The sequence below is a fragment of the Aythya ferina genome (genome assembly GCF_964211825.1).
Source record: "Aythya ferina genome assembly, chromosome: 1".
Classification (NCBI taxonomy): Eukaryota; Metazoa; Chordata; class Aves; order Anseriformes; family Anatidae; genus Aythya; species Aythya ferina.
This window is the reverse complement of record NC_140296.1, coordinates 167,119,251-167,143,113: the sequence shown is the minus strand read 5'-3', so window position 1 is coordinate 167,143,113 and position 23,863 is coordinate 167,119,251. Positions and strand designations below refer to the sequence as shown.

The 23,863-nt window shown below is 40.1% G+C and overlaps 1 protein-coding gene across 11 annotated transcripts in view; it reads right to left on the bottom strand.

Annotated features, from left to right (window-relative positions):
* KCNC2 (potassium voltage-gated channel subfamily C member 2) overlaps nucleotides 1-23,528 on the bottom strand; it is a 99,129-nt gene extending 75,601 nt beyond the window's left edge. For all 11 annotated transcript variants that reach the window (XR_014684949.1, XM_084493819.1, XM_084493817.1 and 8 more), the window contains exons 1-2: nucleotides 23,392-23,528; nucleotides 22,116-22,840 (exon numbers count right to left, since the gene is read on the bottom strand). Coding sequence is in view for 10 of the 11 variants with exons in the window: in XM_084493819.1 (XP_084349945.1) it covers nucleotides 22,116-22,772 (657 nt within the window). In the remaining variant the exon portion in view is untranslated. The remainder of the gene's footprint in view (nucleotides 1-22,115; nucleotides 22,841-23,391) is intronic.
* Between the last annotated feature and the right edge of the window lie 335 nt (nucleotides 23,529-23,863).

The window sequence follows — 23,863 nt, the reverse complement described above, 5'->3', positions numbered from 1 at the left end:
AGGGGTTATGAGAAAAAAAGCTATCCCTTCAAACCCGGTAGATTCAATCTCAGTAAATCCTAGTCCTACCTTCCTTCCTACTTCTACTTCTTTCCCAGACACGTTATTATCAGTCATTGGTTCACAACAGTTTAGCAACACTTGAGGATTTGACCCACATGAAAACAATAAAGTGATAACACTCAGTAGGAATTTATGCAGCAAATTGAAGATGCAATTAGCCTGGCCCACCCTTTCCCAGAATCATGCTGGGAAGAAAAGTAGCATCCCCTATTACTGTTCCTGGAGGAAAGACACCATCTCCTCCTGAGGGTGCTGACCCCAGCGGAAGAGCCTCTGCAGAGGGGTGCACCAGGAGAAGGAGGAGGAGGGCAACCTGCATGGATAAAACTGAAGGGGCAGAAGCTCAGGTAAGCTGAGGAGAGAGGGATGCTGTGTTGTGTTTAGGACACGGTTTGTTATCAACAGTTTGTTTTTTATTTGTAATGTTTCCTGTGTTTGTGCCAGATATGGTGGAAAGGGAGTCATTTAGAAATATTTATACAGCTGTTCAGCTGCAGCTGGACATACAGGTTTTGTGCCCAATAATAAAACTATGTTTCATAGAAAATCCACAAAATCTTAAACCACAACAAATAAAACAAGACAGCTCAGAAATGTTGTATCCATAACATTGCCAAAAATCTCACAATTCTAATTATTGAAAACAGCATCTGTAATATGTGTCTTTGAAGATTTAGTTTTAGTTTTGTTCTTTAAGCCATGGGTTTTCCAAGTTAATAGAGCTCAATTTGTTTTCCGTGCTTGGCTGCAGACTGACCAAATTTTTTTTGGATCCAGAATCAAACCTAAGCTCTGCAATAGCCAACCTGTGAAGTCTGTACATCCTTTGAGGTCAAAACCATGAAACATTAATTTCCCTGCTAAGTCAGATCCTATAGTGGTTATGAATATTTGAAAATGTTATAAATCCTACTACATTCCGGAACAGACTTAATTAAAGAAATCTATCAGCATGAGGCAACACACCCTATAAGAGTATCCAACAGCCACTACAGCAGAGAAACTTGTTTCTCACAACCTTTCCCATTTGTTGGAAAGTACAAGTAAAAAACACAACACATTGGAGTGACACATATCCAACAGCCACATACTGCATGACTGGGTTGGATTTCCACTGGCAAGACCTGTTGCTTGAAATTTAAAACAAGGTGTTTTCATGTTTATGACATTTCCAGTGACATTCAGTCACACAATCAATCTCCTTCTGATCATGACTAGACAGTTTCCTCTGCAATGGGTAAAGTCATTAATTTCAGACAAGCAAATGGAGTTGGATTCCAGCTCCAAAGAAACTTCTTCTAGAAAAACAAAATAGCTATGGTCAGCCACCCTTCAGAGCAGCTTTTCCTAATGCTTTATTTCTGGCAGTATTTGGCGGAGAGTTTATGGTCTTTGACGGGAAGTCTGTATTTGTTCTCTGGCTTCTTTGCCATCACTGAACACCACGCTGCAGTAACCTCCCCAGTCAAACCAGTGCATGCATGTCATCCACAACCGAAATTCAGCTTGGATATATGCAAATCCCAGTGATGTCTACAGAAGTGTTGAGAAGGTAGTTTAGTATGCAGTGATGAAAACAGGAAGATCTTCACAGCCTTGCCACGTTATACCTTATTTAACCTCAGAATCTGTTTCTCTAAAACACACACCGTGAAAAATAATACCCTTCCCAACAATTTTCAAAGTTACAAGAATTCAATACAAATAGCTTCTTCTATCAAAAATTAAAATAACAAAATAAGAATATGCACTGCTTCATAAGGTAAAAAGAAACCAAACAGCGCTACCACGGTGCTGCACAGGCACATGGTGCTTTCCACTTGAACACCACTGCTGAGCAGGTGTGTGCCTACTGCAGTCTGGCATGAGGTTTCCTGCTGAGCCCTTGCTTTGCTTTCCCTTTGAACATAGACTATTTACTATTTACATACCTTTTAAAATGAAAGCATGCCTGGGTTAGGGCTGGCCTCTGTTTTGATTTTGATTGCTGTGTATTGTTTTCTGTAGAAAAACAGCTTTGAAAGTTAATGATGCTCTGATGCATCTCTTATCCTATCCCCAAAAAAAGGCCTGGAAGAAAAACAAGGCTGCACCTGCATGGATCTCCACAGGTCCATCCAGGCAACTTTCCACTTTAATCTTGTTCTCGTTGCCTCACATGGCAGAGGACAAACAGTCCTCACCCTTTGATTGACCTCCTGCAAGTGACCCACCACAAAAACACAAGGCACGATTTACCACGAGAATTTCTCTGCTGATTCTGAACACAGCCCAGATGCACGTCAGTCCTCCTGTGTGGTGCAGCCATCTGAGCCTCTGCTATCTTGCTTGGAAGGGCAGATTTTATTTTATTTTTAGGGGGGAAGGAGGAGACACACAATAGAGATCACTAACATAGAAATAACAGCTTTAGAGGTGCACCTCATGCCCCAACAGGGCTCATGAAGTCACAGCATGTCAAAAGAGCATGCAACAACTCTGTTGTGCAATTGGGGGGCATTACAGACAAGGAGAAAATTCAGCACAAATGTAAAAAAATAAAAAAAAAAAAAAAAAAAAAAAAAAAACTCATGGTTGTTATGTGATGTCATAAATTGCAATAAGTTATGTTAGCAACTGTCACAGTCCTGTCCCTGCCCACTAACACTAATAAAGACATGCTAGAATGGAATCAAGATGATTTTACTGACTTCCTAATTATATATACATATATAAATCCAAGCTCTCTAAAACTACACTTGTCTCTGAGACCATAAACTTTACAGTAAATTGCATTGAGAACCCATCACTCTCCATTCACCAGGGAAGCTAGATGATACCAAGGCTCCTGATGCACAATCCAAAATGTGCTCAAGTCAAATACGTATGCACATATAGAAATAAACCAGTGCTTAAAAGGAATTTAAAGCTGAGAGAGACTAAGGCAAAGAGCAGGAACAGAAAAGTACTACACATGGGCAGGCGGTGAGTGGCTCTGAAGTAAGTCTTTGAGTAGCTGAGTCAGTTCAATCTGTTTTTAATCAAATACTTTAATTTCAAGATAGGTATGACATATTGAAATCTAGTGATTTCCTACAATATCTGATGAGGGTATAAATATCCTAATAAATAAAGTAGTATACATAGAAATTGCACCAATTTAGTAAATTGCTTTGGAAGTTGTCTTATTTACATCAGAGCAACCCTCTAGTGCATTATGTAAAGTGTGGGAAAATTGGTTTGGACCCAAACTAAGCTAAACGAGTACAAGATACTCTTAACCTGATTGAACTATAAACAACATGGCCATACAAGCTTATTATATTGATTTAGGTAAAACAGCTTTAGCAAAAAAATATAGTTATGCTAATGCAAATTCTATATTTAGAGCACAAAAACAACAATTTTGCTATTTTTCCACTTTTCACATGCCTATTTCTCAGTAGTACAACTTGTGTGCAAACGAGCATATCCCAATAAAATACACTGCACATAAATGTGTGGTTTGGTTATACATATAGCAGAATTGTATTGAAAACACTCAAAAGGGTTTTTATGCTCTCTGACTGTATACATCTCTCTTGGCTATTTTTGATCATCTAAGCCTGTATCTCTAACTATAAAGACAGAGAACTTAGACTCCTAATTTTAGGTGTTCTGAATTGTACCTTCCAAACACCCAGCTGAAAAAAAAAAAATACATACCACAACACTTGAGAACTTTTCAGACAGAAATTGTGTACAGGGTTCTGTAATAGAAATAAAATGGGTCTGCAGCTAAGATTAACAAAAAATAGAGGTAGTTTTCCTTGTTGTTTTAAGTTTGCAAGTCTAACTATTTTTGAAAAGAGAACGTTATTCATTATATTTCACAGCACTGAGCTGTGAGCCTACAGAGTTTGTTTTTTTATATATTTTATTTTTTTTTTCTCCTTTAAAAGCAGAAAATAACATTTGGACTCACCCCACATACTTTCTCAGCAGGATCAGATATCTAACAAACAAATTAGAAAGAAAAAAATAGGACATGGCCAAAAGAAAATTAATTTGTTCCAAACATTAACTAATTTATGAAATGAGGATGATATAACATTTGCATACTTGAATAAAAGAAGGTGAAGAAAAACCTAAGTTTAATGCAAAACTAGAATTGTCTCTGGTTGTGCATATCTAGGAAGAGTTATCCTTTCCACACCATTATCAATAAGGCGTTCCAAATCAAACCTCTGGTAAAAAAGGTGTTACAAAATCATCATTCACGCATACTGGTTTTCATATGTTGGTTTGGTCTATTTCTTCATGTTTATTCCAAAATAATTCCAGTTTTCATAAAATGGTCTGATTATGGTCACAGACAAAGCAGTTTTTCAATACTGTCTGACACTTTAATTTACATCATCTATAATTCATGAAAAGCAGTACTGCAAATCTTCAGGCTTCATTTTCAATTTTTACTGCTCTTCCTCTTCTTTCCTGAGCCTTCATCTTAATTGAATGGGTGCATAATAAGTCTCCTAGACCCAGTAATAAAAATGTATCCTACAGGTCAAACAGCATAGCATTTTATGTTATTGCAAGTCATTCAGTCTGCCGCTCACTGTTGTCTCTCTTCATAACAATCCAACATTAGCTAATAGCATTAACAGTGTTATCTTTAAAGACAGAAAACTGATGACACACTCAAGGACAATGATTCTATTTTTTTATGGTATTAGCCCAAAGCAGAAACAGCACATGATGAAACTAAGGTAATGAAAATAAGGTAAGCTGATGAAAATAAGGTAAGACTCTACTGCCAAACAAAAGATTTCCAGTTTTGGATTGCATACATATACTACTTGTCTAACCACTATCAGATACAGAGAGGCACCTTAGAATCATGGAATCATTAGGGTTGGAAAAGACCTCCAAGATCATCTGGTCCAACTATCAATCTTAGATCCAACCTCAGATCAATGACGAAGCAAATCACCCATTCTTCACTGCTGTGAGCATAAAAGTACATTACAAATCAAAAACACCATCTATCACCACCAACAACAAAAAATAGATTGCCATAATATAAATTTATGATGAAAAAAAAAATCTAAAAGACTCTCCAACAAAGCTTCTGATAGCTTTTAAGGCACTAAGGAAAACAAAACAAAACAAAACAAAACAAAACAACAAAAAAAAAAAAAAAGAAAAAAAAAAGAAAAAAAAAAAAAACAGGAATTAAAAAAAATGAATTTGTATTAGCTTAAGCCTGGAACTCCAAGGGTCATCATATTTCTGTATTCAAGACAATGATTGAGAGAAAATTTACTACCATTCCATAGAGAAAAAGTAAAAATATTAAATAAATAAATAAATAGTAAAATGAGATGTTTGCTGAACAGTTTCTTCTAGACTTCACCTTTGATCAATGAAAAGCATGAGACAAGATTAAAGAACAATTAGGTCTTTAGGAAACATGCTTATTAAGCTTCTAATTCACTCATAATTTTCCTTATTAATAAGAGGGGGAGATTCCTGTGCTGGAAAATGCGGGGGGGGGTCGAAATTTCCATCCTCATTTAAAGTTCTGTCCCATCATTTAAAGTTGGTTTCACCTTTTCTCTTCAGAGCAAGACAGTAGCCATTCTTGGCACTATCTCTGGTGATTCTCCCACAAAAGAATAAAAGCTGCTGCTAGCTCATACCATGTAAATGCAACATTTACAGAAGAGTACCCCATGATGGAGTACAGATCACACATCTTTCTTAGTTTCCAATAACTTCAGAAATGCTCTTTGTTTAAAAAAGTAGAAGAATCACCTGGAATTTGAGGTTCCTTAAAGCCTTGCTAGTATTCTTTCTTACAATTGCAGTACTAGTGTTCTTTCAACAGCCCCAAAAAAAAGGGTTTTAAGATGTAGAAAAAGCTTTGACTTGAATAGACCAATTCAGAATGATATAGTATACCCTGACTTAGGATAATTTTATTCAAGTCTATTATTTCTAGCCCATTAGTTCCTATGAAGGAAAAAAAAAAAAAATCTTTCTGCTACTTAGTGAATTTCAAATATTAAAAATTTATCTTATTAGCCTCTTCTGTCTCTTTATCATGACCTATTTTTCATTTTTCTGTGAACTTAAAAAAGTGCTCCATTTTCTTGAAAAATCACCATATAATAATATTTACAATATTAGTACATGTAGTAATTTTTATAATATTAGTACATAAATATGTTTAACAACTGAAAGTGTTTTAACACAGTTACATCTCAATGCCATATGTTACATATTTCCAGTTATTTATTATCTCTTATCTAAACCACTATAAACACTGCAGAATAAGCACGAGTTTTGATAGAGTTTATGCATGAGCAGTGTCAAGACTGTGAGCTACTGATTCTCACTAGAAAAATAAAGAATAAGTGCACAGGCAGGACCATTTTCCAAATCTTACAGAGGTACACTGAATTTTTGCCCTTCAGATACAGCTCAGACAGATTCACAGTAAACTGAAAGTCTTAAATATTTTTTTCAGAAGTTCAAGAACCAAGTGTATTATTACACCTCAGATGTGATGCACCGCTCAGCATGGATAGGCACAGAGGCTTCTCCCTGGCCTTCTTTTTTCCCTTCCTCTCCACCAATATTTTATTCTAATCAACTGAAGAATTCCCAAGGACTGTAATAAATGCAAATATTTTCACCCTACAAACCTGTTAACATGTATTTTTCCTTCCCTAGGCTGCAGAATAAAACAAATCTGGAAACAACTATAACCAACACAACCTCCATTTCAAGGCAATGCCAGTCCCTAATTATCTGAGCCTAGCTCATTTCGTGGTCCTCAAAAAAAAAATAAAAAAAATCTTCCCACCCCCATCATCAGGTCTTTTTTTTTCTCTCTCTCCTAGCCTTTTTTTGTTAATTGCCATTTCAAATATCTATATTTTTTCTTCAGCTTCTTCTGATTAGATTTTTCCTTTAAGATTCTGTCTCCTCAAAGTCTTAATGTATTTTTTTATTGGTTTCCTATTTATAGGTATTTATAGGAACACTCAAATCCTCTAGCATACTTAGCTTATCAGTTTGACAATGTGCAGTTTATCCAAGATTCCCTGCATATTCTAGGAGATCCTTTCCTGATTTAAAGATTGCCAGGCCAATGAGAAGCCCAGTGTCATTCTTTTATATACAAATATCCTGGAACTGAAAGAACAGTGCAATGCACTACTATCTTTAAAATAATAATAATAATAATAATTTTAAAAATAAAAATAAAAAATCAGTTTTTTACTCTAATAAATATTGTGGCAGTGAAGGAAGACCTTCTTAACCTCTACTGCCAAATTCACTTTGAAAAGCACTACAGCTTGTTAGCATGGCTACAAGCTCATAGCTTTTTTAGAGTTAAACTAGTGATCCATGCCAACAATTTGCCATTGCCACTAGGAATACATAGAATTATTTTTTTTCATGTTAAACTCCTGTAATGAAAGATTTGTTTTTCAAAGTTATACAGTGAATATGAAACCAGATCTGTGCTGTGTTCCTGATTCACTTTCACAAGGTTCAGAACCTTGCACAAAATCAGCACAACACATGCACAGAGGAGAAAGCATATGTGGTAGACTCATAAAACTATAACTCTGTATATTTTCTTTTGCTAAATGCTTTACAGTTGATTTATTGCTTGGAAATGTGCATTCAATTCTATGTAAAATCTTGGATATTGTTTCAAGATCAGATATTATTCTGCATAAGGAACTGTACTGAAATCCAGATCTGTTTTATGCAGCTATTAACAACGCTCCAGAGGGGAATTTTTCAAACTTCAAAAGCCTCAGAAGAAAGTCCAAAAATGTAGCTTTCTCCTGTCAGGACTACGGGCAGTTACCATTTCAGGTGGAAAAAGAAACAGTGCTCACTCATTTATCCTGCCTCTTGTCCCACAGCTATTAACAGGGTGAAGAAATTGCTTGTCTTTCTGCAATCAGAGCAGACTTAATACTTGCAGGCTGCTGTATTCTGTTCTGAATTCAGCCAACAATGCCATGTGCTGCAAACATATCCCCAGATCTTGGCGAAATAAAGTTAGATGTCATTTCCAGCACAGAAACATAGCAGCTAATCTATTAATGAATTTCCTGTAGTAATTTGTATGGCTTTCATAATATGTAAAAGTAATATAAATGCTTCTGTTGACATGGGAAAGGGTTTTTCTGGGGATAAAGGAGAAATCAAATCAACAATGTCAGTGCCCACAGTTAAAGACAGATTTTCAAAACACTTCAACCATTTCTGTGGCAACTTGTTTGCTGTCCTTGGCTTCCACCATTTACAAAATAATTCAGATCTATCGAGTTAACAAAATGTTTGACTTCAATTCTCAGTAAACTATTAAATTATGTCTTCTTCATGAAAATGCATTTACCTCTACAGGAAGAATTCCCTCATAAGAAAAACTCACAGCTAGAGTTCTCATATAGATCAGTCTTGTACGTGAAGCAGGACAGAAAGTTGGGTGTTACTTCAGAATTAAGGAGCAGGTATGACCTACTCCTTCGGGAAAATCATTTACCAATATTTACAGTAATTCAGTCACAACACCAGTGTGCTTAGCCAATAATGAATATCCGAACAGTTGCACACAACAAGTTAACATATTAAAAGCATCAAAGGTAGGAACTAGCTTTCACTAAATGATACAAACACTCCTGAAGTACAAAATTAAATGGTACCATCAGTATTGCTCACACGAGGCACTCTTATGGGATCTTGCTTTTATTTTTTTATTATTATTTTTTTTTTTAATTAGGAGGAGTCTAATAAAACATATTCCCTAGAAGCACAGCCTGCAGTCTCAACCATTCCTCCCCTCCTCCCCATATCTGGTAGCTGATATGGGGAGGCCACCACAAATCTATGCTTCAAAAGCAGAACACAACCAAGAATCAACACGAGATCATTGAAAATATTGAACAGTTGTTCTAATATACTGCAGATTGAATTGGTAGCAGAGCCAACTGTATAGATTGGCCAATATTTCTCATTTTAAGACTCCCTGCTCTGTTTTGCCTGAATTTAACTGCACAGGCTGAATGCCAAGTGTCTTTGTAAACATTCAGAAATCGGTGAGAAAGACTGAAAATTACATTGTTTTCAGGTGTATTAAATTCCAGGAACCTTTTATTTCATAAGTTCTAACATAAATTCCAGGGAAAAACTTTGACAATCTGTGTATCTGAGCCAAGCTCCACCTTAATTTGATCTCCTTGCATTCATATACTACAAAGAAATCTTCATTAACATGACTGAAGAGTTTCTTCCCATGTAAACCCTGCCTCAGTCAGCTCACAAAATGGATAATGTTTGCTTACTGAATTCGAAATTTTATTTTTTCTAGGTTGTTCAGGTGTGGGATATGTGCCTTCTTATTTGAATATTCCCTTCCGTCTCTGTTGAGCAAATCAAATTATCAATATACTTAGGGGATTTCCTCTCCTACTAATTATTGCATATACCACAATGACACAGCCCCAGTTTATTCCCAGAATATACCCATGTTGTAAAATAAATGAGACAGAGGTCATGAAAAAATAAAAACAGAAGAACATGAGATGATTATATATACTTAAACTAGTGGGCACAAAAAACAGCAAACTATCCCCAACTTTCTTTAAAAAGTTCCTAAACTCTCCTCTGAACTACATTTGACTGTCACCAACAAAAATACTTAGTCCCTTTATGGTACTGCATTATGTTAGCACTGCATTATTTTTTAAAAGTTATCTTGTGATCTTCTAGAGCAGGAGGACAGCTGTGTCTTCCCAGTTTGCAGACAGGGTGAATCACAGTGGTATGGTGAACCATGGAAGATGTTACAGCCTGGCAGGCACAAACTGGATCTCCAGAATTCCCTGCCAGTGCGTTAGTCCCCAAGCCCTCTTTACTCCCCATCTCCCACAGAGTCTGACCAAGCAAGTTTGTCATAACGTAATCCTTATAACACTCACAGTATGCACTGTACTAAGATTTTTGCATCTTCTACATAAATGTTAGGTTCACATTTTTATGCTTCTCTGTATTTGGCAATCCCATTCTGCCTTACAAGAAGCAGAAATGCGTGAATCTGATTTGAGATGAACTTCTCTTCATTCTACAAAAAATAACTAAACTTATAAATAAATAAATGAATGAATAATAAAACAGGTTGGATTATTTCAAAGATGAAATATCATGGTATGTGTTTATCAGTCTCATCCCATGAAGATGATTGCCAAATCTGATGTTATTTAGCATTTCCCTTTCACCAACAGTTGCAGAGGGGAAAGCTACATCCCTAGGAGACATGTTTTTCCTAAAACGCCTTATAATAATAAAGAATGTACAGAATCTTACAATATAAAAATCAGTAGGGTTCAAATGCAAGACTGTATAATTTACCAGAACTTGTTATATGCTTTTGAGCGATTCAGTTTAACTCTATAAAAATAATATAATTCTCTTAACTGTTGAAGGATGTTGGAAGCAAATCTGTGGAAAGAAGTCTTCTTGTTTATAGTTTGTAGATGTTTTTTGTAACAATGAACACCACAGACTATTGGTTTCACACATGCAATAATGCAGGATTGACTGAATGAAACACTAAAACAATTTCCAACTTGATTTATGATTTGTTGAACAAAAGGCAGAGCTCTCAAAGGATTTTCCTACATCAGCCAAGTCCACTCCAGGTACTGCGGCAGAGTTACACTTCCTGATGCTGCAACAAGTGGAAATGTAAATGCTTTCTTAAGAAAAGATGTCTTCTGCAAGGTGTTCAGACATGCTACTATTAGTATTTGAACTAATAGGTGGAATCTGTGTCAAACAATTAAAATAATTAAGTCATGAGACCTGGGATACGTCCTTCTTCATTAAAGTCCTCAAGGACACACAGATGGGGAAAAATATACATATGCACAGAGAAAATCTTCTTGTCTATCATAATCAAGTTAGGAACACTGTTATGTACATGTTTAGAAATGCATTTGTGTGTGTGTAAATATATACCAAAATTGCTGATGCCACGAAGCTGTGTGGTGCAGTTGACACACAGAAGGGAAGGGATGGCATCCAGAGGGACCTGGGTAGGCCTGGTGGGCCTGTGCGAACCTCATGAGGTTCAACAAGGCCAAGTGCAAGGTCCTGTACCTGGGCTGGGTGCAGGACCAAGCACAGATACAGGCTGGGTGGAGAATGGATTGAGAGCAGCCCTGAAGAGAAGGACCTGGGGGTGCTGGTTGATGAGAAGCTCAACATGAGATGACAAGAAAGATGGTGTGGGACTCTTTGTCAGGGGATGTAGTGATAAGACAAGGAGTAATGAGTTTCAAAGAGTGTAAATTCAAAATCAAAGAGTGTAGATTTAGATTAGGTGTTAGGAGGAAATTCTTCACTCAGAGGATGGTGAGGCACTGGCACAGGCTGCCCAGAGAAGCTGTAGATGCCCCATCCCTGGAGGTGTTCAAGGCTAGGCTGGATGGGGCTTTGGGCAACCTGGTCTGGTGGGAGGTGTCCTTGCCCATGGCAGGGGGGTTGGAGTTAGATGATCTTTAAGGTCCTTTCCAACCCAAATCTTTCTGTAATTCTATGATACATCCCTATTGATGTATATATGGATAAAAACTCCACCTGAAATTTGAAAGCACAAGGACAATAAACATTGTTCTCCTGTGTCAGACTTACTCTTCACACCTGGTCTTGCAGGGCATGTACTTGTCACACTGGCATGGTGCTTGTCTGAGCAGCAGAATCACAAGAAAAAAAATATAGCACAATTTTTTACAGCATATAGCATTTTCCCTTAGGCCCCACTATTGCCAAGACATTCCCAACCAGAAACAAGGTTTAGGTTTATGAAGAAAGGGTTATGTTCACCATATAATTACAAACCATAACAATTACCTCATCATTTTTAAAAAGCTTTGCCAGTAAACAAACAAGATTTGCAATGTTTGTTCATTTTAATTACTAATAGATGCCTCCTGATCTATATTTTCAAGGAGTGAACAAACAGTAGCACTAGAAGACAGGAGTTCAATAATTTTCCTCACTCTGTTTTAGAAAGTTAGGTATCGATATTTTAACAAAAGCAGACACTGTTTCAAAGAGGATTGCCTTCATCTCATGAATCTGTCATAACTCCAGTGCAAGATAGATTCCTCTAATGAAATACAAACCCAACATGAACTAAATCTGCACTTCTCTAAAGACTAATGGGTACATTTCTGCTAACAAATACTGAATTTAAATTTCTTTAAATTGTTGAGAATACAAAATCACTAAAATTGAAAAATCATTACAATACGTGATGAATGCCATCACTCTCTCAAACAAATGCTGCTAGCACAGCTACTGAAGGTAGCACTGAGAGTAGAGAAGCATATATAATTATCATTGCAACTCAAGCTCAAACAGAATGGTTAATTGTATTACAAAAACACTGGAAAAGCACGGATTCATAAGTATTAGAATAGTCGGCCATTGGCTCAGTTGTAGTGCAAGGTATTGAATGCAATGAGGTGAGGCTGAGGATTGAGGAAGCAGATAAGTTAGAACCAACAGCCTCCAAATATGGTTTGGGGAGACACTTGCAGTTGTCTCAGAAGCTGAATTAAGATGAAGACCTGCATCAAAACTGTGCTTGCTACAATAGACTTTTCTAAAATTGAATAAACCTAGTCATTAGAGAAATCATTCTGAAAAAATCAAAGCTCCCTTCTCATTTAAAGATTAAGGAAGAGGCAACTGTAATGAACAGCATCAATCTGGTAGATAAACCTGCAGTTTAAAGGTAACTGACATCTTCCATCCTTAAAACAATGAAAGCCATTCATAAAAAATAGACATAATACAAAATGCCTTTCCTGGTTTTAAGGTTTGGCCAGCTGTATTGTGATAAAGTAAAATAATGAAGCTACATTCCTTGTTTCAGTCTACAATGGTTCAATTTCAACCAAGATGTAATTTTTCCTTTTTATCAAATATTCTCTGCTTTTTAATTTCCCCAGCTCATTTGTCTTGCTATTGAGAAACCAATTTAGAACACGCAATGACTAACCAAGGAGACCCTGTAGCTGCAATGCATCAAACCAATTTTGTTGACCATTCAAGGGTCACTGAAACATCAGCTTTATGTGGCCCTTTTGGAGACAACTGACAAACATGACCGTTTCTTTCTCCAAGCTACACAGGTATAATACCACCTGGGCAAGCTGGAATATAACTCCAGCCTACTGTCAAAAGTTTCAACCTAGCCTAGCATATATCCAGTAATGAGATTTACTGACCAAGGGATGGAAACATCTATCTAAGTTTTTAAAATAAATTTAACGTGAAGTTTTACCAGATAACAAGCAGGCAATGAGTTAGGCAGCAGAGCTTATGTTCAATACTTGGGCTGAAATCCTACCTCACTTGACTTCTACCAAAAAAAAAAAAAAAAAAAAAACTTTTGATGCCATTTATTACAGTTACTGTATATACACTTTATTTTTTATACTATGAAAATATGAATCACAAAATAATTATTACATAAAGGACTTCATTTTTCAGTGTAAGAGAAAGAGTAAAGGTCCGGTATGCCGGAACTTAACTCTGCAAGTGGCCCAAACTCAGTTCCCAGTCCAACAGAATATTTTGACACAAGATTAAACTTAAGCACACAAGAAATCAAATGAGCATCTAATGTGTTTAAATATTTTCCCAGACCAATGCAAGGATGTTCAAGATGAAACCCATATGTGCCTGGAGATGAGTCATTCCCTAAAATTCAAATGGAAAAGTGAAGGTAGATACTAGACCTAGAATCTCAATGGAAAGAAAATTCCTTTCCCCAGTGTGATTAGAAACCAAAAAGAGAATTGAGGTTCTTCTCCAAGCCATAACTGGATTAAATTTAGAATGCTGCAAAGTTCCTGTTTAAATAATAATAATAATCATAATAATGCAGAATGCTTGGGATGATATTGGGAAAAAAAAAAAATCTAATATAGCTTTTTCTACCTCTTAACCAATGTAATTCTGTAAAAATTAATATAATCCTGAATCCAATTAATATGAATAATTGCCATTCACATGGGTAAAGGATTACTAGGTGCCAATGAATAACATACATGTAAAAACAGACACTTCACTTTAAAATTGCCTAGAATTTTCAAATACATGTCCAAGAATAAGGACTAGCAAAGATGTCTCCTATGGTGTTGTCTAAGAACTAAAGAAATTTTATAACCATATGTTTATGTACTTTAAAAACAACATTTACATTATTCCATAAGAATTTTTACCACTACTTTAAAAGATATATATATCTTTCTGTGGTTGCACAGTCTTCATATTAAATACTAGTCACTACATGCTTGATTACCCTTGATCTCACAGTAGACAGCATATAAAAGTATAATATATTTTGTGAACATTTATGTTTTGAGAAATTAAGCAAGCCAAGAGAAATATGATTAGAGACATTACTTTTCCCCCTAGTTAAGACCCACTGAGCAGCAGGGTGCCTGTTGGGAGGCTGACCACTCCAAACCAGCACCATGACGGGCAGCAAAGGTGCCCCCCAGGCAAAACCATCAGGATCTCATCTCACGCTCCTTATTTTTGCAACCACATGTAAGTAGCATTTCACAGCACCATTCTGTGTCACCATTTGTGTCACTATACTTCATGTTCTCTAAAGCGATTCCCTGAAAGAGAATTTTCTCAGCCATTGAAACTGAGTCTTAGTGTATGATTTCTGTTACTTCAAAATCCCACATACTGCTAGACCCCTAGCATTATAGTAGCCCTGAGCTTTTACTAAAGAAAGCACTTCAGTGTGGTGAAAGTCATTCCTGAAGAAGAATTATTTCTCTTAGGACAAGGTTTAAACATTTAAGAAGAATATTATTGCTATACAGCAGTATACCCTACAAATTATTGAAACAAAAAACACAAGTTTCAAGATACTCCACCTTGTTCAGTGTAGGCATACTGAAAAGGAAAAAAAAAAAAGAAAAAGAAAGAAACAAAAAAAAAAAAAAGGATTTGTATGCTATATACTAATGACAATGTACATATTTAAGAAACTATACTTATCTCAGAAATAAGACTAAATGATAGCATATTCTTTATTCAACACATATTAGTAAACTTTACCATATTATTCAGCACCAGGATAAAAGACTGTTCTCCTCTATTTACAGCATTTTTTCAGGAGCATATCAAAGACCTGATACCTAAGGTTCACCTAGAAATGCTAAGAAACTAAAAAAGGCTGTCTGTCATAAGAAAAGATTGAATTATTACACTCCTGCAATAGTTAACCTACAGGTATCAAGACCAAAACCACAGCAACATCTCAAAATCTTCAGACAGGGAAAAAAACAGAGATCTAATATATAATTGGATAATCCATTTTTTAAGCTTCATGTCACTACTTCAGTCAAAAATTCTGTAAAGCAAATTACAAATCACAAGAAAATGTGTTTTATGTGATTAGATGGCATTCTATTTTTAACACTACTGATTAACAGATGGAAGTGGAGTTTTTCTTTCAAAAGTGCTTTAGTCATCATAAAGTACTAACAATGATGTTAATTAAACACATTTGTAGAACTAAAAAAAGAAAAGTGATTTCATGTTCTTTCTCTACAACTGTTTCTGGATCTCTTTCTGACATGATTACCATTCAGTTATAGAAACATATACACGTGTATGTAAATATACCAGGTCAGCACTAACAACTTAAATCCCTTTTATCATGTTGATAATGCTAAATTTGATAATTGCCAATGCTAAGATTTTATTACTATGTCTGTACACATTTCCATAGTTGTATATTGCGTTCACCACTTCAAAGTATTTCTGGTGCAAGAAATATCCTCATACTTCAGCCCTTGCATCAGGAGGAAGGCTCTTTAGAAGCAACTGCACACGTAAGAAAGTATTACTATAAGAAATATCCTTAGCAGAATTATAACCAACAGCTTCATACTCCATATATTACCCTATCTGTATTTTTATTGGCCTACATACTTTACTCATGGTAAAAAGTAAACAGCAGAAATCCCCACAAGCTCCTACATGGGATCAGTAAGCTTATGTAAATCACACTGCCAGCAGAAATGTCTGAAGAAGAATTTAGCAAAGAGAATTAAAAGGGAACATCCCATCCCATCAGGTGCTAAATACGGAGAGTACAAACACTTTCTTTCCTGTTCTGGCTGAAGGAAACCATGTTTCCCCAAGATCAGCTAAGAGCAGGAATCTCTGTGGAGTTGAACAACACCAAAACACCACTTGCAATCAGAATATAAAAATATTTAAAAATTGCATAGAGATGCCTTTCCTCTTCTCTGATACTTCTTCCCTGATTGCAAGGTAACTTCATAGGAAGAGAACAGACACTTCCTGCCAATGACTGCTGAAGACAAAAAGGGCAAATAAGTTTTACACAGAGTTTCTTTAAAACATCTTAGAGTTTCTGCAAAGAGGGAAGCTAATCAAGGACTTGAGATTAGTCCGAGTTCTGAATTTTTTTAACTATTATTTAACACAAATTCACAAAAACAGGCAAAAAAATGCTGGCTTCTTCAAAGAGCATTGATACATTTATCATGGGCTAAGTACCAGACACTTTATGAATATAGGGTCCCTGAATATACCATTTTTAATTCACTTTTTTCTTACCCTGACTGCATTGCATGATGGCATTATTCTGTGTGATACCTTATATTCACCAGAATTTGAGCTACTCCTCCTCCACCATCTTAGTAGGTTTGAAAACACATTCTCACCCCCAAAGTAAATCATTTTAGCATTTCACTGTTGTAAACAAAACATGACAGAGAGCAGAGCGTTATGTCTGAACTGCATAAAAGAATCCTGTCTGCCAGATTTCTCAACCAAGAATAATTCTCACACTGTTATTATCTTGAGCTATGTGTGTTAGGCTAATTTCCACTTCCAGTTACACCAAAGCAAATACTGAATAAGTCCATTAACCAAATTATTTCAGTCAGAAAATGAACCTGGCTATGTGCATGGGCAAATATGTGACAGCATCTATTTCTGAAATGATAGGGCAGATCATCTCTGTGGCGTTCATGTCAGAGCCATGACAAAATGCTTCTCCGAGATTAATAAGTGACAGAGAGAAGGCTGTTTTCAATGGAAAAAGGAAGCCAAGAGCTGGCTTGTTTCCATGGAAACAGTAGCAGCAGCAGGCAGAACAGCTGTAGAAGAAAAAGGCAGAAGTTAGGGAGGCAGAAATCTTTCTGATTTTACCTCACTGATATATCAGTGCCATCATATTCCAACTAAATTTAATGTAGATCAAACTTGCCCATGTTGAACAGGTAACTCATTAAGCAACAATTTACAATTAAGTCTTTCAACAGCCAGCATTCCAGAAATAAATTAATAAAAAATGACTTATAATGTGATTTAGTCATCCTGTGTACACTATCGAGCATACAAATGCCCTTAACAGTGATGCCTCATGGTGTTTGTCACTAGGTACAAATCTTGCTGTGGCTTTAAAAGCAACTACTGCTCCCATAGGCTGAATGCTTTAAGCAGAACCACTGTTTTTAGCCAATTTAAGAGAATGGACTCTCCTTTCCCACTTAGAAATAAAATTCAACACTTTGATTACCAAGATGGCAAGAGGAAATCCCTCTTTCAGTTTCTCTGCCATTCTTTACTATTTTCTTTGTACACTTCTATAATCATTTTCAGATAGAAAAAGTCTTCATAATTAAAGAATTACTTAATAGTAAGATCTAAAGTATACTTGCTTTCCTTCTTGCATAAAAGATAGAGAGTAAAGGCTTGCACTTATAAATTAAATGGCTTTTATATTTTTAAGAAAGCAAATGAACTCTTCTCTTCGCTATTAACCTACAAATGTATATTCTGAGCTAAGCATATTCTCCCCACTCTATTTACAGTGTCTCCATCAGACTGTCCCAGCAGCATTGCTTCCACCAGAAATAAAAGCTGTTTTGCATTATGAATAGCCAATGTCCTAAATATAAACCATGCAATTCGGCCACCCTGGGACATGACAGGTATCTAGTTTCCTGGAAAAAAAAAAAAAAAAAGTGCACAAGCTACCAAGTAAATATATGTTACTTTTATTAAGAATGCTCTCCAATATGATTTCTGGGGCTTTAGGTTGTTGAGGGGATCCATAAAATCATATTCTCCCCATTCTCCCTCCTGACTTATTTCAGCTGAGCCTTCCTACAACTAACCTCACCAAATGCTCGAGGCCAGTGGAAGCATTACAACAAGCCTCTGCTGATGTGACTCCACCACGTAGAGCAGCACACAGGAACTTTGCATTTCCAGCCAGCAGTGCTGCTTACTGCTCATGTCCCGCTCCCTGCGTCACGATGAAGTGCTGTAGGATCACTGTTTTTAAGAACACCTGCAAGGTGTGAGCATAAGTCCCAAACTGCAAGGCTCTCTGGTTTTGTTTTTTTTTTGCATTTCTGTGAACACCCAAGCAAACTTTACAAATACGAATGCTAATTAGCTTTTATCCTTCCCTTGCAAACCAAATAATGATGGTCTTTCTGACAGATAAGAAAGGTGCAGCACAGGGGTTATGCCAGGTCCCTACAGCCACCACACATGACACAGGACAAGCAGGCAGTGCCTGACTGCGTGCCCCAGACCACCACCAACCTATCCACCCTGGCTTCCCCATCCTAGCTCCACACACAGACAGACAGGCTTCTCAGAGGGATGGACAGACAGCTGTGAGCATTGAGATTCCCCAGGGCATCTGTGAGTTCCTGCGCTAAGTACATGAATAATCCATAATCCTTAGGAAAAATCAATGACAAATGATAATTATTTCTTTAAGCAGTGCCATACTTCAACTATTATTCAACAGTAAAAGGCCTTAAAAGCTTAATTAATTTGAAATATGATATCTGAGACTGGCACTGACATTCTAGGTCCCTCTGGGCATCTGCAGACGCTCTTTCAAACTCCTGCTTAATTATGCCTCTTGTACTTTCTTACAAACTATTTAGACATTTCTTTGCACTAAAGCATAATGAATACTTTGTACTTATGAGGCAAGGGATGCCAAAGGATACCAAAATAGTCTACAGGTGTTAACTAGTCACACTCAGTTCACACGACTGAGGTAAGAATTGGATAAGGATCTGCTTCAGAGCTGCTTAAACCAACACACAGGAAGATTTATTTGCCCAATGCTTCTTCTTCTGTGACAGTATCTTACGCCAGCATCTCTGCAGCTACATAGCAGTGTCCTGTCAGATGGAAGTTTGTGAATGATAGCTCTATTAAGCCTGGAGTGAAAGGAGTGCCACTCTACCCTTTAATTACAATTCACAGACTATGATACCCAAAATGACAAAATGAAAACAAAAACAATATTCAGAAAAAAACTCCTGAACTTGAAATACAAAGTAAAGAGTTGCAGGTTTCAAAGTAATTGTATATATGTGTATTACATTCTATATTTACAAAAAAACATGGCTAGTAGATGTCACTCACTGATTAACAAACTGCACACATTAAAGTTGATTTTTTTTTAATCTCCAATGAAGCAAACCTTTTTGTCAACAAACTAGTTTCTCTATTTATATAACACCATTGGATGGTCTTGCTAGAATAATCTTGTGCGTGCACTATCCCCCAATAGGTTACCATGGCAACTTATATTTGAATTTCTATAAATTTCTATTTTTAGAGATCACAGTTTAGGATAAAGAAAATCAGAAATATTAAGTACCATTTCATTAATAACAAATATCCAGTTTTTAATCAACATCATATTTCCCAGAATGGATATCGTGGAAGTTAAATCAGGCAGCAACGCTTTAAACAAATAAATAAATAATTACCACAGTTACTAAGAAAGTTTACCACTAAGCAGTCTCACCATAATCCCAGCAGTGCATGAGTCAGTAGCTAACACTATGAGACAAGATTGATGTTCACGGAGTTTTTCTTGCTTTCAGTAAGGCCAGGATTTCACCCAAATATTTTTAGAGTTAGTCATCATTTCAGCTGACACACAACAATGTGCTGGCATTTGCCAGAATGCTCAGAAAATAACGTCTCTCTCTCTCTCTCTCTTTCTCTCTCTCTCAGGTGTGGGAAAATGTTGAACTGACAGTAACATCTCAGTTCCACGCTGAGCTTCCCATCACCTCAACTGCTATGTGTTCAGGTGTGAACACCAGGTGTATGCCAGTCCCTAAGTGCAAAGGTGCTTTATGGTTTAAAACTTGCCAGGATTCTGCAACTTGTCTTCCTACTGGAAAGATCACTATACAGAGTAGCAGCACTGAAGAAGAAAATTAAAACACCAATTTAGACACTGTTGCTACAGCTCTGACGGTGCCTGTGGTAGAAACCAGAACACAACACTTAAAACCAGTTTTTAAGAAATCAGTATTGTTAATCTTACACTATGACATCAACTTAATTAGTGCTCATTTCCAAATTTGAGATATCTTTACCCAACCCACTGATGGTGTAGCATGGATGGGAAATTGGGCAAACCTTGCCTACAGGTTCTGTCGGGGTGGACTGAAGTGGGCTGAAAGCACAAGTGACAGCTCTCATTTTGGGGTGTAATGGCAACCACTACCCTACCCTCGTATTTCTTCTGCTACCTTCCATGTAATGTTTACTTCAGGCTCATCAGTGCCCCAGCACAGTCCACGGGGAAGGCTCCGTAGCATAACAGCTGCAGGCTCGCTGCTGTCAGCAACTTTGACAGAAGCAGTGGTGACAGACAGGCTGCAGCAGGATCGCTGCACACTGCTGTTTTGTCAGGTACCTGACAGCAAAAGGAGCTGTGGAGTTCCGGCAGCGAGGATGTGAGCAACGCGTGCGAGTCGTTAATGAGCAAAACCAGAAAAAAACTCCCAGAAGCGTCTTCAGAACTAATCCAGTATTAAAAATGTACTTCAACTATCAGCTGGAGCCAGCTGCCAAAGGTAAACAAATTGTTGGACACTTTGAAAACATTAACAGTGCTGGCACTCGGCAAATGTCAGTAATAACTACAAGGATGTTGCTTTCTGTTTTGCCTATCCCACTAAGTTCGTGGGGGTTGCCAAGTTTCACAGAACCTGCGCCAGGCCATGAGGTGCAACTCAAGAAATCTGTGAGCCACACATTTATGCTCGCATCTATCGGCTTGCCACGAAATTGGTATGGCTGATCGGGGGATGGCACTGGTTGTAACTGCACTTTTTGCAGGATGAGGCTCAGGTCTGAATGCTTCACGGGGAATCCCAGTAAATACACCGCAAAACACTTACTGATATTCTTAATTCAAGCATGTTTCCCGTTACAAGTTCTTTTCACGCGTTGCAGGAAGGATATGTTGCTGGTTGCTTTTGTCACAGCTACGTTCAAGGCATGGCTGTGTATTTCTCCCAAAGGAGTTACAACTATTAGTTTGCTCCAAAGCCAGGGTTAAGAAAGCAAACTCCTGTCACCACTGATAGCAGCAGCTATCCAGCAGAACTAAAATCCAGATCGTACTCCAGAGCAGAAAGTAGCATCAAAAACTCAATTCCTTACCTAAATAATGAAAGCTTACTCTGTTCCCCAACCTGCTAGTCACAGGCTGGTGAGGGTGACCCTGAGAAACCAGTGCGGGCAGTCAGGGTGACCCTTTGCCACACGCACTGCGTTGAACTCGGACCTTCTCCCAGCGCTGACAGAGGTACGCTGAAGGGACAAGGTGGCCTTATGCGGCTGCCACCACCTCACCCCAAACCCAAGGCTACCCTGAGAACTGGGGTGGGATGATGGCTCCCACACACCGCCCTGGGGGCCCTCAGAAAGGAGCCCCTTGCCACCTGCAGACACAGAGGGCCTCACATGGGGCATCACCCCATGGTGGTGACCCACCCAAGCCACACTCCCACCCCAAGCCGGCCATGCTTCCCCTCGCCACCCCGCGCCCCCACCATCCACCCCAGCACCCCGAGGCATGGACAGAGGCAGGGGCAGGGTCTCCCCTGGGCCCCCCGGGGGCGGCAGCGCCGTCGGAGGGCGCTTACCCTGGCGGCCCGCGAGGAGTAGGGGTCCTCGAAGAGCGCCCAGACGCGGGGCTGCAGCCGCTTCCAGCGGCCCCCCTTGCCGTCGGCGGCCCCGGCGGCAGCCCCCACGTCCTCGATGCCCAGCCTCTTGGCCGCCAGGTCGTCGTCGTCGCCGTCGGGGGGCGGCTCGCCCGTCAGCAGGTCGGGCGCCTCGAAGATGTCGAGCGCCTCCTCGGCGTCGCGGTGCTGGCGGTAGGTCATCCAGCAGCAGGGCTCCACGTCGGTCTCGTCGATGCCCCAGAAGGCCAGCTCCTCCTCGAAGAGCGGCCCGCAGACGTCGGCGGGGCAGTGCAGCTTGCCGGTGCGGTAGTAGTTGAGCACATAGGCGAAGACCCCCGGGTGGCGGTCGAAGAAGAACTCGCTGGCCCCGCCGCCGCCCCCGACCCGGGGGCCGCAGCCGCTGCCGGGCTCCGGGCAGCCCCCGGCCAGGGGCGGCGGGTTGGGGGGCGGCGGGGGCGGCGGCGACGGCTCCTCGGCACCGGGGGACTCGCTGCGGGACTCGCAGGCGAGCAGGGCCAGGCGGGTCCCCGGCAGGGTCTTCAGGGTGCTGCGGTAGGTCTCGTGCCGCGTGCCCCCCACGTTGAGGATCACCCTCTCGTTGTCCTCGAGCTTCCCCATCGCTCCGGGTGGGACATGACTGGGCAGGGGGCAGAGCGGGCGGGTCCGGGGGGGACGAGCTTCTGCGCCTTCAACGCGGACAGAGGAGAGAGGTGAGGGATGAGGGATGAGGGATGAGGGATGAGGGAGAAGCCCCCCCCCGGCAGCACCGCGCCGCTCCCCGCCCAGCCCGGCCCCCGCCGCCCCGGGCACGGCTCCAGGCGGTCCCCCGGTCCCCCCGGGGCGAGCTGCGAGCTGTCAGCGCTCCCCCCGGCAGGATCAGCCGCCCAGCCCACCGCCACCACCGCCACCGCCAGCTCCTCTCAGGGCTGGGGGAACAGAGAGCGGGCACCTGCCTTGTGGTAGCCGAGCAGCTTCCTACGGAGATAAAGAGGGGTGGGAGGCTTGTTCCCCCCTCCCCATCTATTTTGGGAGGGAGGGAGGGATTGCTTTGTGGGATGAAGCAGCTCGGGCGGCAGGCACACCCTTGGAGAAGCCGTTCGTGCGGAGCCGGGGCTGCCACTTTCCCAGGGAAACCACGCATCTCGGGGACGAGCCGGGGAACGCAGGGCATCCTTCCCGATCCCCCCCCACCACCACCACCTTGTCCCTGCCGCCCCCCTCCCTGCCCCTCCGGTACCTGAGCCAGGGGGCAGAAAGCGGCTCCCCTCCTCCTCCCGCGGCGCCAACTACTTGTTGTTTTCCTCCTGCCTCCCCTCCGGGCTCAACTCCGAGGGGAATACCAGCGGCCCCCCCCGAGCCCCCGCCTCCGTCCCTTCCCCGGGCTGCCGCCGCCCCGGCACGGCCAGCAGAGCATCGCGGGCGGCCAGCGGGGACACGGGCAGCGAGCGGCGCCTCCCCGGGAGCTGCGAGCCCCTGGAGCCCCCCCGCAACCCCCCCCGCAGCCCCCACGCGGGGCCCAGGCTCCTCCCCGGGGCGGGGGGAGGCGGCAGCGCAAACAAATCCCGGCCGCCCCAAAAAATAGGCAGCCCACCAACCCCACCCCCCCCCATCCCCGCACACTGTGGTTCGCTTGAGGGATTCAGCCGGGAAGGGATGGGGGCTGCGAGCGGTGTTTTGTTTTACTGATTTTATTTTATTTTCATGAAGAA